The following is an 18,372-nucleotide window of genomic DNA, read 5'->3' on the forward strand; positions in this document are numbered from 1 at the left end:
AATAAAGATGCTGAACTTTATCATAAAGGCATGCACAGTGCTACCTGGACATTAGTAGCTATCTAGCTGTATGAGCTAATATACATGGGGGAGTTTCCACCAGATTTCAAACTTCTGTGCATGTTATTCTAATCAAAAAAGCAAAGAATGATGGCACAGGCCTGAAAACCAGTACAGTCCAAGCCCCAGGAGTTGCAAATTCAGTCCCAGGTGAAAGGGGATCCATGTTCTCATTCTTTCAAATACCTGACTTTCAATGCACGCAGTGCGTATCTCTGTGTTGGTACAGCTACATGATTTCCTACTGGTTTTATGCCCTGAACTTTGCATCTCCACTGGCATGCCCAGGGCCTAACACTACCGCCACCCGTTTGATGTGACCTTGTACCCTGCAGACACTGTGGCACATCACCTGAGGGCGGCTCCAGGCACCGGCCTGCGCTGCTGGTGACAGGTGCTGTCGTCCCTCAGACTTTGAGCCACACGATGCTCTCAGAGACCAACCTCACCGCGTGAGAACTAATTGGGTTCGCACGTGAAAGCACTTGTAGTCACAGACACGTATTTAACCTTAACGAGCGACACCCCTCCTCGCCAGCGGCGGGGGCGGCGGCACGGCCCGGGGGAGTAACCGGGCGGGTGAGGGCAAGAGCTCCTCCGGCAGCGTGCCTGCCCTGCGGCGCTGGGGGCGGAGGAAGGCCGCGGGAGCGGGCGGAGGTGGGGCGAGTGAGGGCAGCGCTCCCGGCCACGGCGGCTCGTCGCCTCCTGGTCACCGCCAGAGAGCCCCGAGGCGTGCCAGGCGCCCGCCGCCTCTGCCGGTCGCCCCCTCAGTCACCACCGCGCCCGGCCGCCACAGGCGTGCCCCGTCCCGGCTGCCTCGAGTCCCTGCGGCGCCCGGCCACGGGCTGTGCTGCGCGCCTGCGCCCGGCCCGCCGCGGCGCCATTGGCCGCTGGTGGCGCGGGACTCGCGTGAGGGTCGCCGAGGTTCGCGCAGCGCTCGCCCTGTGGCAGGCAGGCTGCCGTCGAGAAAAGCCAATGTGCTGGGTCCCTGGGGAGGAAGCAAGAGAGCAGATCCTTTCGATGAGCGAAACCCGCTATCCTGGATCACGGCGAGGTACTCGGATGCAGGGTCACCATGTGGCTAGCCTGTAAGCAAGGCTTTCGTTCCAGAGACAACGAGGTAAACTTAACGTCATAAGAAACATATTATTGAAGAAGGTTATGGTTGATTGAGGTTGATCGGGTCTTGTTATGTCACAAAAAAGTCTGGGTTTCTATCTTCCTTCTGCCTTTTCTAGATGTTTGTCTTAAGTTGTTGGGTCAGGTCATGCTTCCCTGCGCCTTACACCCCTGCCCCTGCCCCTCCCCCCCCCCCCCCCCCGCTCTCCCATTCTGGCGAGCTGTTCCCCCTAGGCGCCTGCTCCCGGGGCTAAGCCAGCGCCCTGTGTCCAGCGCAGAGGCTCTGGTGGCCATTTTGTGTCTGTCACTGGGGCAGGTCCTTCTTTGTGGAGACTGATCCCTCTTTTACAGCTTGTGTGTGTGTGTTTGAAACCTTTTTACTTGACCTTACAGTAAGACCAGATTAGAGCAAATAAAATATCTTCAAGTATACATACTAATACCGGCCTAGATTGAATAAACTCTATTACAGCATCCACTTCCTTGATTATTGTCTTTCTATCTGGTTGGTTTAATGCCAACTGTACTTGGAGCAGGACACAAGTGCCTAGGTTTGGCACTTTAAAAAACTCACCTTTTTGTATTGGGTATGATAAAGGCAGCACATCAATTTGTAAAGTAATCTATTATACTGAAATGCTTTATAAATGTGAAGCAGGGATGAGTGAAAATTTGAAAGAGGAAGCATGACATCGGGTAATTCTCTGAATGTATGGATGCTTCTCAGCATATCTAAGTAGAAGTGTTTTTAGAACATTGTGTTTCTTTAACTTTCCCTTACTTTTGAGCCTGTGGTTGACAAAGTGGCAGTTTGGTGTTTTAAGTGTAGTGATGTGATACTAGTTGAATGCTTAAGGTCTAAATTTGAATCAGCTATTATGTTATGGTACTGGATAGCTTTGTTTTATGGAAAACATTTTTTTCTTACTCTATTTAAAAAGCTACCAGCAGCACCACCAGGCTGGAAATTCAGAAGGAAAATGGCATTACTGTCTGTCAGCACCTTGATTATTCCTTTGGAATATCACAGTTAGCTCCCATAGCTCTCCTGTTACCTGAGATCTAGGGGTGAACTGAAAGCTCTGGACAAGCTTTTAGGTGCTGTCAGGTTCCTGTCAGTACTTCTCTTAACAGCAACGTGCTTATGACCTTTCACTATTCATTGAACAATTGAGCTAAACCTCAACCAGATATGCTGATCAAAGGCTGATCTCAAGTGTCTGTCGGTAGCTGAGCTAGTTATTTGGCTTATTTTGCACAAGCAACAGAAAGCTGTTGTTTTTCATTAGTTTTCCTGTGCTGTTCAGTACCTGTCACGTTTGAGGTGATTTGACTGAAACATTTCCTAATAAACTCTCCAGGCGAGGAAGGGAGGAAGGGTATAAATAGCATATATGGCAGAGGTCAAGAAATAGGTGCAAAAAATAATCTATTACCAGTTATTAATTATTTAAAAGGGCTGGAACTGACTTTGCTTTGTTATCATAACATTGCTTCTAGTCTGGTTAGATTAGGCCCGTACTTACATTTCTAAAAACAGTAACAAAAAATTCAAATAAAACCTTTTTTCCTCAGAAACCCTTCAGTCTTCCTAAGAAGAATCTGTCCCAATTTGAAGCAACAATTTTTAAACACTTTGACTGTAGCAGTTGTTTATTTTAATGATTGCTCTTAGATACTTTTTATGGTCTTCTAATGTTCATATTTCTTGTAGTGTCTCCTAGAATAAAATTTTAAAATAAGTAGAAAAATGAGATCACAGATGCATGAATTTGTTACTGAATATTTTTCCTTTTTCTGCAAACCTAACACATAATGTTTAATATTAGCAGTGCTGAAATGGAAAACCTGTGTCAATAATGAGAAAAAGCCATGTTGAATGTTTGCATGCCTCAGCATGTTATGGATGAATCTCCACAGAGAAAACTAATCCCAACAAGATTTCCTTTGGACTATGAGAACTGTCATATCTGAGCAGTTACGGAAATAATTAAATTCTAAAGGCACAGGTCAGCATTTGTTTGAAGTGGGAACATGAAATCTAAAATAATTTGAAAAGAAGTCTGTTGCTAGCATTAGTCATGATTTAATTTTGAGAGCACTAAACTTTCAGCAAAGTATTTTTAGAAATGTCATGTTAAAATGATCAATATCAAAAGCAGCAATGATTATGAATCTGCTAGCTACCATTTTATGAAATGATTGTCTATAAAGACATGCAGTGGAAATAATCCCATTTAAGATCACTTTCCGTGTGGTCACAAATTACTGTCTAGTGCAGTTGGAATGGTAAATATGCAGCATGTCTTGATACCAGCCATATTTTAAGCTAGAGCCTGCACTGAGTGAAAATATAAGGTTGTCTTTACTCCTGGTGTGCTGTTGAAATAAGATGAAAATAGAAATTTTTGTACTTATTTATTAAATGCATTTAGTATACATGTACAGAAACACTACAATATAAGGTAAAACTTACTACAGCCCATCAAACTTTGCCTCTACCAGATGTTTTAGATATACTTCTTCTTGCTAATATAACTAATTGATTATTTAAAGGTTTGGAGGGATAAGAAAATTAAGAGTGTTATTTCTCCTGTAAGCCTTGCTTAATATTCAAATAAAAGAGATTCTGTTATATCCTTGATACTAGAAGATATAAAATCTGTAATAAATTAGGATGGTAAAGTTTGGAACTGGTCAGCATTTTTAACATACCAAACTCCTTAGAGAAAGATACGTGAATAAAGAGAGTAGATAAGCTTCTGAAAATCCATAATGCTGCCTCAACTGCTACAGCTAGCTAGTACTTAATATCAAGTTATTTATCGTAGTATTTCACATTTTGCAGTACTTAATGCAAAAATCACATGGATTTTGTAACTTATATAACAGAAGCAAAATAGAAAGGTACTTTAAAAAAAATTAACACATAAGAATATGACAACTAATGATTCTAATGCAATTCAGTAACTGATTTTGGTGATTTTCAAATAGTGGTTTTATCAGAACCATTCAGTTGTAGCACTGTTTAGAAGTTAAACTTTGTTGTAATTTTTCTACACCTCCAAATTAATGTTTCATACTTTCACCTTAATATTTCATATAGTGTATAATTGTTCCTCCAATTAAGATCAGTATTAACAATCAGATTGCAAAACTCATGGCACTTAGCCACAAAAAGTGTTTCTTTGCTATGAGTTACGCAGTCTGACTATCACAGTTACTAATTGATAGTAGAAGCAGCCATGTATGTCTTTCAGACTAGGAAAAGCAGGGTCCAACTGTGGGTATTCTTCATGCCTCAGAAGTCAGTTTTTTCATTTGTGGAGCAACACTGTTTATACATTCAGTGTTCCTATATCCTGTGAAGAACAGGTACATAATTAATTACCAGAAAACTAAAAGATAGTGTAGTTGCTGGGACTTTACTTTGTGTAGATCTTGTTTTAGCTAGGTTAAAGTAAGGGTGAAGTTAAACAGGTATCCTGCTTTGGATTTTTTGGGTTCTGGTTTGTGTATGTTTGTGGTGTGTTTTGGGTTTTGTTTTGTTGTTGGTTTTTTTAATCAGCTTGCTTATTGAGGATATAAATGCAAACAGACATGCATAATGAAGGCAATGTCATAATGAAAAATGGAAATAATAAATTTTGTTAGTGAATATATATGGTTATGTAAATGGTTAAATCAATAATAATGTAGAAGTGAAGCCTTAAAGTAGCAACTCAGAAAAGATCCTTAAATTAGCAAAAAAGGCTGCATAAATAGTGTTAGGAACTCAATATGGTTTAGAGCCATTGCAAATACAATTTTACAGATGCTTACATTTTTTATGTTCACATTTATTTCACAAGGTTAAATGATCTGCTGTTAGCACTAACAAAATTAAGTTACATGAACATTTCCTCTAGGAAGAAGCCCTGCTTCCAACAGAATACAATTTTGTGATTAAAAGTTTTCTGTAGCGGCAAAAACCCCTGTAATTTTTCAGGAGGTAAAAAAAAAATATCTCAAAGGCAAGCCTGAGGTTTCCTGCTGGAGTGTATCCTCTCCCATTATGTGCCCATGATAAGTAGTCTTATGATGTGCTCATCCTGTTTGGCCTTAATGGAAAAAGAGCTGAACCACAAGAAGTGTAGTCTGGCAGAAGAGCTCAGAACACATGGAATAAAGGGACATTTCAATATTTCCCCTTGTTTGTTCTTGTTTTCAGGCAAGGTATGTTTTGTCCTTTCTGTAAATTAAAGCTGTAATACCCCCTCAAAATGTCCCAGTTCCATAGAACCTTTAAAAATTAAATTGCTTCCATTCAGATTTTGCATTAGACATGGAAAAAATACCTGAAGTATATATCTGCATGGTAAAAATTCTGCTCAACCTACACATGCAGAGTACAGGATTGAAGATCTGCTATGCTCATAATTCAGATCCTTGTTATGTGATAAACCTTTCTCATTGTACTTTGTTTGCCAGATGTTTATCTGGTAAAAAGTAACATTGACTTAAGGAAACGATTAATTCTTAATTTACAGTGTTGGATAAGGGAAGATACACAAATGCTTTTAAATAACACTTAATTACACTTACACAGTTAATGGGATAAAGACATGCTAGTGTGCATATATGGTTCTGGATATGTATGCAGGAGATCTAAAAAAAATACTGGTTTTGACCCTGTATATAGCTGGTAAGACCCACTCTTTTTATAAGTACTGTGCTATATGTTGTACAAGGGAAGGCTGTGCACAAGTAAGAACAGTGTTGTTATTTATGCATTTGTGTTCTTCAGAGGACAGGCGAAAGAGGAACTCAAAGGTACTGTTTATTTTGATCTGTCTGCAATGGATGGTAATACATAATTACAATAAAGGCAAAGAAATACATAAATAAGTGTCAATTCCTATTCCTCCAGTCTCTTGCTTGATTCACAGCACACTTTCCACTGTGCAGCTTCCTGTCTTTTTGTGGTGTTTGGTGTATACTGTGTCCTGACACAGTCCCACCTCTCTCAGCCTTTACTCATCTGAGACGTGCCAGTCTCTTAATTATATTCTTGGCCCTTCACTGCACCCTTTCCAATAGCTCCATGTCTCTGGTACTGGGGAGCCCAGAACTGACACAGCCCTCCAGCCGAGTAGAGGGGAAGGATCACCTCTCTGCCTGCTGGCAGCATTCCTCCTAATGCAGCCTGGGGGTACCATTAGCCTTCTCTGCTGCAAGGGCATGCTGCTGGCTCATGTACAGCTTGGTGTCCACCAGGACACTCGGGTCCTTGTCTACAGTGTGTTGTGTCAGTACCTTTTTTATCTACTTATATATGACTTATTATAACATGGCACCTTCAGTTACTGTAAATCTACACAGAGATGAAATAATACATAGGATATTTTAGATTATGTATACTACACCTATGCATGATACACATATGTGAGTAATGTTTTGTGCCTGATGTGACAATCCTCATGTAATGAGGAATCTGCAAAGCATAGAATTTCAGTAGCTGACTGATAGATGTCTTCAGTGAAACCAGAAAAAGTACTGCCTGTTTCTAAACAAAACTTGGCAGCTTCCTTTCACTTACGATCTTGTAATCCATTTCTGGAAGAGTCTTTTTTTGGAAGTCAGCCATTATCTCACATCCCTGGCTTATGTGAGAACCTAACCTGACAGTAGAACAGTGTTGAAGAAGTGTGTAGTAGTTACTTGTGGGTATGGATTAGTGGTCCCTATTTTTGCTTTTTGTGTTTGTAGCATATTGTTTTTACATTCTAACACTTGTTTTTGTGGAACTGATAAATATGCAGAGAATTGAGGAAATGTCAGAAAACCTTTCAAAATAATTTAAGATATTAAATAACTAATTTAGGTGTGGCTATGACGTAATAGAAAAAATGAACATGTGGGCTAGTAATGTGTCTGAAACGTATTTTCTTTTTTCTTTCCTTGGCACAGTTCCCAGAAAATTATTTTCAGCAATTCTGTCACTATTATATTTTTCAAATACAAAATATTTTAACGAAATCTTTGTCTCCTGTATTAAACTTTGATTTACTCTCACTTCAAATATTTCCCACTTCTTGGACTGGTACTGCCCATTTTCTTCTCTCTTCATGGAGAATATTTTGCAGGTCTTGAGCCTGAGTTCAGGAGTACAGATAACACTAAACTATAAATTAAGCTTGTTTTCTGGTTGGTTTTTTTTCCCCTTTTTAACAGATGGTGTCCACAGGTTGCAGGTTGTATTTAGTTGCATGGAATAGTCTTGCTTATGTAAAACACAGAGGACAAAATGTTACTTTCTTCTTGTGACTAGAACATGTATTTAACTCATCAGTATATACTGAACTCATCTTGAGTACGCAGCCTGCTTTCACGCAGTTACTCTTCTGTTTTATTTTTCTCTGTAAATAAGTTACTGACATTTTGTATTTGTCAAAATGCCCTATCTTAACTTAGAAAGATACCCTTCACTTTTATTTTCTGACTTACCAAATTCATCTCAGTGGGTTGGGAAAAGCCATGTTACAGAAATCATGGGTGTGTCCAAAGCAGGCATAGCAGTGGTGGTAGTCACCATGAGCACAAAACACATAGAATGCAGTTGGGGAAAAACACAAATCACAAATACACCGTGTACAAACTACTTGGCACTTAGATTTGATCAGCTATAGTAGAATATACATGTAAATAATTTTATTTTAAGTACTAGAATCAGTGGAGCACTGTGACACTTCAGGACAAGCATACTGCACTTGACTTTAAACCATTAACTTTCTTTTTTATTTTGTTATCTTTTTTTTCCAATAAACTCAAAGCTTGTAATTTGGCAGGAGAGGGTGAAAGTATAATCATAGAAAGGTCTGGGACAATTGCCCAATATGCTTTTTTTTTTCCCAGAGTTCTCATGCTTAACTTACATTTTAAAGTGTATTAGGAAAACAATAATTCTCTCTACTGTTAATGTAAAAGTTCATAGCCTTTATCACTTTGAAACACAGTTGTCTCTCTCTGTTTCCAAAGTGCAGATTCAGCAACAAAACACCTGTAGATGCCACTATGCTGGTATGCTACACATTTGACCATCATGCTGTGGTGGTTTATTTACTCACTCGGCTTTTAAGAGAACTCCTCAACTTCTTTTTCACTGTCTCTTACTGGCTTCCAATTCACATGTTTTAATAGGCTTTAAAATCGACCCTGAAGGCTGTTGCAATGTTTAGCAAGTAATGACATAATTCACATTAGTCATGCTTACCCTTAAAGTATTCCTAACTTCTGGTAGAAAGAAGCCTTGTTAGAAGCAAGCATGTCACAAAAGAAGCAATTAAAACTTCTGCTGAATGGAAGTGTTGGTATTGCAGCCCCTCTCTAATTAATAATCAATTCAGGAAATGTTCACCTTGCTCTCTTTTTCTTTTTTTTTTTTGTTTGTGTAGAACATAGTCTCCCAGAACTTAAAAGCATAAAGCATCTTTTTCCTGCCTATGTCAAACACCCCATTGCATGCAGGTACTGGATTATTTTGAAGCTGGAGATTATACTGGAGTGTGGTTACAATTTGATGTAATAGCTTTGCAGTATGATGAAAAATGACCTATAATATATGTCATTTTGAGGTGGATAGACATGCTGCTGAAGTTTTATTCAGTTAAATCAGTCAGAAATGTAGCCCTGAACACCTAATCATTAGTATGTTTAATACTATCACTGTAGAGCTAGAAGAGTTGTATTTATGCTATCTGAATTACTGCCTAATACACCCTGTATTCTGTCTAATACACTGTGTAGGAGACAGTATTTCTCATGTCATGGTTTGTCTAATACTGCTTAATGAAGACACTGCTGCACAACTTCATATTAAAGGTGTTAAAGAAATCTGATAGCAATGTAATCCTGAGAATTTCCATAATATTTGTTTTGTAGTGAGCTCTGCTTGAGCTGCATGCTGAACAATACAACTCAGATGATCGTAAATACCTGTGCTTTAGGCATGTCAGTGTAATATCTAAGCAAAGTAGTTTTATAGAAGAGATAATATCATTTATTAGAAAAAGTTGGAGGAGGGAGGAAGAAGTAGTAAAATATTCCAGGTACACAAATTGTTTAAACAAAAAAGGTAGGTAATAAGTAGTGTTACATACCTACCTCATGTCCTCTTTTTTCATTGTATTAGTAGGTGAAATTATTGATATGAAATTTTCAGGTTTTGAAATGGTGAAGTACCTGATAGAAGACAACAAGTGTACAACAGTCAGTAATAATACCTGTTGTAAATATAGTAGAAGTACCAAAAGTAACAGATTATTTATTTTACTTAATACATTACAGAGATACCAATGTGTTTGCTTGCCTGGATGGGAAGGAACATTTTGTGAAAATGAATCAAATGAGTGTAATTCAGAGCCTTGTAAAAACAATGGCACCTGCATGGATCTTTTCAACAGCTATCAGTAAGTGTTGCATCTTCTCACTGTATGATTATGTTCCAGGAATGACAGACTTATGCATCCAGTTATTAATTTATTTTTCAGCTTGGGGAATGGAATGTTATTACACAAATATGCGAACAACTTGTGTTGGATACACTGCTTCACTACACATTCATTTTAAATCAGCAGACATAATTAATTGTAGATGGAAAATTAAAAAAAAAATGCTTCAATTCATGACATGTAGCAAATAATCTAATCTTGAACTGTATTTTGGCAGACAAGACATAGGGTCTATTTTTGTCATTTATGCCCCGTAAGCACAGGAAATGCTTCAAGAGTAGAAGTAGTGGGAGTGGACATAGTTGTACAATCTTAAAAGGAAGAGATTATATCATTGCTGCCACCTTGTGGCTTAAAATTACAGAGTAGTCATTTACCTAAATTTTAACAGCCACACTGGGAGAAAGCCTGAGGATTTGGCACTAACTGTATTCTTTTTAACTTAAACCCCAATTTTCATTTAATGCTTAGATTCACGGTTTAAAAATGAACTTGTTTCAGTATAATGAGGACTCTTTTAAACAATCTAGCGATAAGTTTCTGTTGTTTGTAGCCAGGGTTTACCTGTATTATGATATCAATACTAGAACAGTCTGTATCTGAATTTAAATTCTTAATAGATACTGATATAGATGCGTAAAGAACATGGTGTCATAACTGTACACAATACACAGTCTAGTTGTTATGCAGTGATTATATTCCTGGTAATACAGACAATCGGAAAGAAAATCTACCATAGCTGAAAATAGACAAATGGTTTCCCAAATAACCAAAGATAAATTTAACTTAAGTTAAACAATATATATATGTAATAGATTTTTTGCATTAGTTTATGTCCAGAATATAACTGAAGCACTTTGCGCTATCCTAGAACTGCATTTATATTAGATGTCCTAATTTGGTAAAATATTTCAGTCCATTAACAGAAAGACAAGAATCTCATGAGGCTGAAAAAATCTGTTAAAATATTTTTAATTGCTTTTTTCACTTTAAGTCTTTTGGGATAGAAAACAATGTGTTAAGGGTTTTTTTAATTTTTGTTGTTTTTATTTTTGTGAAGTTTGTAGCTCTTCGTAGTCTATAACAAATAATTTTATAACCATATAGTATGTCTGATTAGCTGTCATATTATGGCGATTTGAATTATTATATAATATAATGGATTGTGTAGACAAATACAGTTTCACCATCTTAAAGGACAATTTTAGGTGCACGGATATTTGGCAATCGTGTATGATTACCTGTACTTACATTTTACTTCTTTTTTCATCCTCTGGAAGCATTATATATATCTTGCAGAAGGTAACATGACTTCTCCTGATTTTATTTGTAGTTAGGTCAACAACATATGAGCAAATCCAAGGACTCGTTGTTGTTTAATGAGAAAAAAATATGCTCAAATGCTCTTGATTTGGCAAATACTGAACTGGTACAGAAAATGCTTATAAGGGCATTGGTTTGAACTGTTAGCACCACCCCGTACTTTTTCTCAGAGATGTTTGTCCTTATTGACATCACAGAGCAGCAAAATTGGACTTATAGTTGATTCATCATATACAAGGGTCACGATAAGCCAAACAAAACTAGCTTCTTCAGAGATATCTGTAGTTGAGGAGTCGTAAGAGTTGGCATCCACAAGGACAATGAGTCTAGACTAATGTTTTTGTTGTACAATCTAAAACAATTTCATTTTAGTCATTAGAGTGGTCCTAGTTTATATTCAGATGTTAAAAGACATTCTGCTTTTTTTTTCCACAATTGCTCTTACTTGTCATCAAAAAAGTGTTGGTTTCTATTACCTTTTTTAACACTTTTCTCTTAAACTACAGCAGCAAGACAGAGTTGTCATCTTGTAGCTAAGCAGTGGCAGTCACTAGTATCTGATCCTAAGGACATCCAGCCATAGCTTTAAAATTAAATGTGGCCTTTAGAACAGGGTAACTGGATTCTAACTGCCTAACAGAAATGATCATTGTCATTCTTGCTGTGTGTAGGCATTGCTGGACAAGGAATAGTTGGTCTGGACCAAAGTCAGGCCAGGAACTGCTTTGAGAAGGCAACAGTGATAGACAATGCAGTTCCCTTGCCTGTGGCCATGTTCTGTCACTGTTTATTTATCTGGTGTAAATTTAGCTGCTGGATACCATACACAGAATTTTCTGTATTTCTTTCATTTGGCTACACCAATACTGGTACTTGATACAATTCTAACAAATTAATGTAAAGAAGAGATAACATATCATTCTTTTATGCCTTTGATAATACTCATTAGTTTACTTTCTCTCAAGTATTTGCGAATCTATCTGAAAACATCTGTCCTTGAAAAACCCAGTAATTCATTGTGCAAAAGCATAAAAATATATTTTATAGGAAAAAACCCAAGAAAATAATACAAAAAGAAATGTCTGTACCAAGTTTCAAATCTAATAATGATAATAATAATATAAACCATACTTAGTTAAAATTCTTTCTATTAAGTTATTTGTTTATCTGGCACTATTCATTTTTGAACCTTGATATGAAAACTTGCTGCCAAAACCGAAGGATCAACAAGTATGCAAGAGCTAAATGCTTTTCATTGTAGGTTCCATCATAGGAAAATAAATCACATCTCAACAGAAAAACAGAGAAAACCTTCTCAGTTGCATATTTGTATTTTAAAAAAATTAGAGTAAGAAAAAACCTGAAACAACAGTTAAGGTTGAATTACTCAATGTGAATAATTTGTTATATAATTCCTGCTTTTTTCCAGTGAACTTTTGTTCAGCTGATAAACTAAGATATCTTTTTTTACCCTTCTCACTTTTCAGTTTGGCCCGTGGCATAGCAAAGAAATTGATGTAGTTTCATGCATGTATTTCCAGTACCCTCTGAATGTCACTCTAATTCTCACGATAGCATAATCTCTCAAACTATGTTTCTGAACGTTTATAGACAGATGATCTATTGTCAGACAAATTCCCTATTTCTGCTCTATCCTATTGTACCATTTTTCCTAATATTTGAGTTTTTTTCTTAATAATATCAAATCATAATTAAAGCCCTTGTGTCTCCTTTGTTGTTACCAACTTACAGGGAAACCTTAAGTGACAATCTCTTCAACTTTTCTTGGAAAATAATAGGCAACATAGTTTTATGGATGAACAGGTGTGTGTAATGATGTACAATAGTTGAGAACTTGGCTGTAATCATTATGATGTTAAAACTTGGAGACTATGCGTCTTCCCAAAGTACTCAGTTCTTTCTGTATATTCACATTGAATCCCACAGATTCATGCTGTTTACCATTTTGTCAGTATTTATTGTTGAAGTTGTTATAAAGAACAAAGATACTGTGTTGTTGCTGCTTTTCTTTTTTCAGCATGCCAATGGACTTCTGTACTAAACAGGAAATCAGACTTCCTTTAGTGGATATGCTTATTCTATCCATTGAGCCTACATTGTTTATAACAATTTTAGGGTTTGCTTCAGTGCTTACCCTTTGTCAGAAATTTAATTCATCCACTAGGATATCTTTTTTTGATGCCAAACCAGCACAGAGTAATTGCTCAGAGACCAATTTTGTCTTTAAGCAGCAAAGGTGTTTATTTTGTGCAACTTTGGGGAGCTAGCCGATTTGCACCAGACAAAGTAGCTCTGAAGTTTTTGGTGAAAAGTCAGGTAGTTTATACAGTTTTCATGAGAGGTTACAACATCTTTACATACTCATTTTTGACACCTAATCATTCTATTTATAATAGATGGGATCTAGGTGGTGTAAACCTTTCAACTTTCTTCATTCAATGATTTCCTGACTGAAGGTCTCCTTATCTCCTTCAGGTGTCCACCTTATCTTTTCTAATTATTTAGAGTACATTCTTTAACATTGTCAGTGGTACATTCCTTTAATATCAGTGGAACCTTTTCTTATTCAGAGTACTTTTCCTATTACTCAGAGTACATTCCTTTCTCAATACAAATGGAGCATCACCCAGAGCATTGTACTAAACTCATCCTGACTGATCTTTTTAAGACCTTGCTGTGTTTCATTTTATAATGCCTGTGTAGACTGAAGTCCAGTTCTATTTTTATACCTGTAGTTTATCCTTTTTCCTCTTTAAAACCAAAAATGTTAGAAGTAATAAAAACATTAAAAATAATACAGACTAGTCATTCTTGCAGTATCTTGGTTCACTGATTGGGGACTCATGCTGGCTCTGTTGGTCAGTCAAACAGTGCCAGTCTTCAGCACCAGAGCTCTGTCCAGCATCTTTACTCCCTGTGACTTGACTATAAACTATAAATTCCTTTCATTGTAACTTCATTAAAGATAAGTTTGTCACAATGGATATATAGATGCATATTATCAGTTAGGAAATTAGTGATCTCTTTGGATATATTTAAAAGGATCAATGAACTATGCAAGTTCCAAACTTCAGAATAAGTCTGCTGAATTGCTGATACTCATTAACATTGTACATTGCCAGAGGGTAATTCTTAAGAGCTGTGTAATCATTACCATTGCATGTACAGCACCATTAGTCCTTACCATTAGTTACTTTACAAACTAATACTATTTAGATAGTTGTATTTGTGTATTCATTTATCATTTATGCTTATATAATCATGCAACGCTACGGAGCTAATGCTGTTTGGTTAGCACTGCTGGCTGTGGCAGTTGATGGCTCTTAGTTGTTGAGGTCAAGGTAGTTGCTCCCTAGAACTCTTCATTGAGGAAAGCAAGAACCACAGTGACCTATCTTCTTTTTTCCCTGTCTTTCCTCACTTACCATCAATGTTTTGTATTTCCTGCCTTTCCTCCAAAATAAGTGTGATCTTATCTGCCTTTGTACTACTTTTGGAATCAGGACCCCTTCTTGTTTACCTTATTTTTGCAAAGACAGTTATCTTTCCTGCCTCCTCATTCTTATCCTTTAGATTTTACTTCCGGCACATGTTTTCTTAAACCCTGTTTGTCCAACTATATCACAAGTCTCCAGTTTTCCTTTTACAGTTATGGTTATTTTTTATACATTTGTGCCAGCTGACAGTTTGGGTAACAGTACTGTCTACGAGAGTCAGACGCCTTCTGTCTCCTTCCTGTTACTTTCTCAATCTATTCCCAAATACATCTTGCCCTGTAGTTCCCCTCTTTGCTTCTTAGCATTTGAAGCCACATATTTTCAGAATTAAAAAATAGTTTTTCATTAGCGTAACTGCCATCTACCTGACTGAGATCTTTAAAAATGACTAGTATTGTGCCATTAGAATATATTCAGCGTTATGTATACCATGAACTTTAATTATAGTAGTTAAAGAAAAGCAGCATTCTATTTCATGCTTCCCCTCCCACCCCCACCTTCTGGAGAGCATTGATTTGGAAAAATAAAGTTAAAATCAGCCTCTGAATTTTCTCAGAACTAAGCAAGAATTTTTCTGTGCTAAGTTGTGTAAGCAGGTGATGCCTAAATTCAGGGTGGATGAGTGTCTGAGAGATCCATAGTAAAAGAATATATATTTATGCAGAATATTTTGAAGATATGCTTATTTCTAAATTAATGGATTTTAAACTGTCATGGAATTCAAAAGTAAATCGTGATATGATTATAACTTAAATGCCGAGTTCAGTCTGCCTTCTGTTTTTACTGGCACTCCTTTAAACTACTGCTATACTCTTTCTTATTTTTTCTCCCCCAGAAGCAATAAACAGCTTTTCCCACAGATGGGGATCAGCTTGGCATTTAATGGTCCCAGACGCCAAACTCTGGAACGTTTTTTTGCAAGCAGCATCTGGCTTCCTAGCTGGCATTTCTTCAGGGTTCTTTGGCCACTTTTCCTCTTTTGCTGCAGAGATGTTTGCCAAAACATTTGTCTGTTGTACTTCTGTCTTGTCTTTAGTTCTGACTTGTAGATTTATTTATTTTTTTTCCATCTTGGTGCCAAGTTATGTATGTGCCTCAAAGCCATCTTCAAAAGGTTTACATGGACAGTCAGGAGATTTACTAATGAATTAGCTGAAGAAATTTGTGAAAGTGCAAATAAGTGTTTCCTAAAAAGGTAGCAGGTGTTTTATAGTTTCATCTCTGGTAGTACTGCTAACAACTGGAAATGTGCAGTGTGCTACTTGTTATACTGCAGTGTGTGAAATTAGCTTTAGGGTTTTCGTTGCTTTAGGCAAAAACCAAAACATTGCTCTGCCATCTCAGTAGCATCTACTAAAAAGTCACTGACATTGTGCACCCCTTAGGGCATATTTTTGCCATTATTCAACAGTTTTCTGAAAAGGCAATGCCATTTTTATTCAAAATACCAAAGAAACATGAAATCTGAAACACCACACAGTAAGTACCTGGAAGATACCTCACCCCACCGCCCAAACCATCTCTTCAAGTTTTTCTTCCTGAACAGTAGAACTGCGCCTCCTGGTATATTTAATCATTAGGTGATGTATTTTGAATAAAAGTTTTATTGTATATTTCAGTTAGAGACACCCAAAGAGACGTGAAATGATTGTTTGATGAACTCACAGGTTAAATGGAGGGAGCACAAAACAGTTTCTAAAATAATGAGGTACCTGAGGCATAGCTTTGAGAGTGTGTGAAATGTGATACAGAAGTTATCCAAATCCAAATGGTTGCTGTAGGGCAGTTAAACACCTTCAGTGTAAATAATGTACAATACGTGAGCCCAGCTCACAGGGACAGCTAAGGGGTGAAGCAGTTTACAGAGCAGTTTCTGGGCTCTGGCTTGAGATATAGTAGATTTTCTGGGAACTACTTCTGGGGTCGTCAGAGGACTGCTGTGAACTCTTTGAGGAACTTCAGTGTGCCTGTTGCTCCTGGGGAGGGATAGCTACAGGAGGCTGTGTCTGTTAGCAAGCAGTTTCCCACAAGCTTTGTTGTCAGCTTTTCTTGGTTGATGGGAACTTTGAGCTTTTTGTTTCCAGCTGGTGCCTTGTTAGGGACATTCAGGCATACTTTCTGCAAATGTTGGAGAGAGTGTGTAACTACCAAGCCTAGAGCACAGCCAGAGGCAGTAGTGTAGGAGGAGGCCAGAAGCTGTTGAGGACTACGTACTTTAGTAGTGAGGCACCACAGGGCAGTATGCCTGACCATCTTCAGGAGCAACTACCTCAGCACATTAGAGACCTGAAACCCTTTTCCTTTTCAAGGGGAAGTGCAGCATGATGGTGGTATCAAATCTCATACTGCCTGAAGAGGAAACTCCATCGAGTGCTCTAAGTTGAGATTTTACACTCTTGAGGTCACATAGGCCTTTTTTTAAGCAAGCATTTTTACCAATTTAGACACAACATGAGATGTTACAAGACTGGATGTGTGCTCCCCCTGAACCATTAGACAATTTTATCTTTTGAGTTTTGTTCCCTTTGAGATGGAGGGTATGAGCGAGGCAGTGTTGTCACTTATGCGCAGTAGGATAAAGAGCCTCAGAAAGGAGAAACTACCCAGCCTGTGCCCAGTCCTGCTCCACTCCTATGGCTTCAATAGCAGTTTCCCTTCTTCAGCACGCTTCTGTTTTGATTTTTTTTTTGAACAGCCTGAACCTCACAGAAGGTGATGGAGCAAATAATCCTTGAAACTATTTCCACACAGGTGATGGAAAAGAAGGTGATTAGGAGCATGGATTTACAAGGGGGAAAGCATGCCTGATGATAGTATTCAATGAGATGACGGGCTTAACTGGTAATGGGAGAGCTGTGGATGTTTATTTTGATTTTAGCAAGACCATAGTCATTCAGTGATGACATGCCCACGAGGTCAGTAAGAAGGCCAACAACATCCTGGGCTGCATTAGGAAGAACACCAACATCAGGTTGAGGGAGGTGATCTTTCGCCTCTACTCAGTACTTGTAACTTACATCTGGAGTGTTGTGTCCTTCTCTGGGGTCCCCAGTAGGAGAGCTATGGATAAACTAGGGACATTTCAGCAGGAGGCTGCTAAAGTGATCCAGGGATTGGAACACCTCCATATGAGGACACAGAGAAAGAGAAGACTTGGCAGGCTCAGTGTGTGTCATATGGGGGGTGGGGTGAGAAAGGGAGCAGGCGCAGGTAAAGACGACAGTCAGATGCTTATCAGTGGTGCCCAGTCAAAGGACAAGAGGCATGAGGCACAAACTGAAACACAGGAAAGTCCATTTAAATATAGAAAAAACATATTTTTACTGTAGGGGTAATGGAACGCTGGAACAGGTTTCTCAGAAAGGTTGGGGAGTATGCATCCTTGGAGACAGACAAAACTCAACTGGACGAGATCCTGAGCAACCTTGTTGTGTAGTTGACCCTGCTGTGAGCAGCAAGGTTGAAATAAATAATTCCCAGAGGTCTCTTCCAGCCTCAATGATTTTGTGTATTTCTCTCTTTCTGTAATCCAGGTTTTTTGTCTGTTTATATGCATAGATCTCTCAAAGTTTGGGCAAAGTTGGTGATTTTGATAGTAAAATTGGGCAATAGTATGCATAAACATATGTATCAGTTGCTCTGCAGTTCAGATATCTTAAATTTGGTCTACTCCTGTGTTTAACGTATATGAAATATACACAATTTTATATGTGCAGGTCTCAGTTCTAGTATGTATTTTCGGATTCTGACATTTCTAGATAGTAAGTTTCATATATACTCATATGTACGGTATTGTTCATATCTCTATATAGTCATATGCCCATATGTAAGATGTTTATCATGCATGTAATTATTACAGTTAG

The 18,372-nt window shown here is 37.9% G+C and overlaps 1 protein-coding gene across 1 annotated transcript in view; it reads left to right on the forward strand.

The window, feature by feature from the left end:
* The window catches only part of EYS (eyes shut homolog), an 867,458-nt gene that overhangs the window by 306,842 nt on the left and 542,244 nt on the right, over positions 1-18,372 (forward strand). The window contains exon 20 of the mRNA XM_040598785.1: positions 9,505-9,626. Coding sequence (XP_040454719.1) covers positions 9,505-9,626 — 122 coding nt within the window. The remainder of the gene's footprint in view (positions 1-9,504; positions 9,627-18,372) is intronic.

Source organism: Falco naumanni, chromosome 6 (assembly GCF_017639655.2).
Source record: "Falco naumanni isolate bFalNau1 chromosome 6, bFalNau1.pat, whole genome shotgun sequence".
NCBI lineage: Eukaryota > Metazoa > Chordata > Aves > Falconiformes > Falconidae > Falco > Falco naumanni.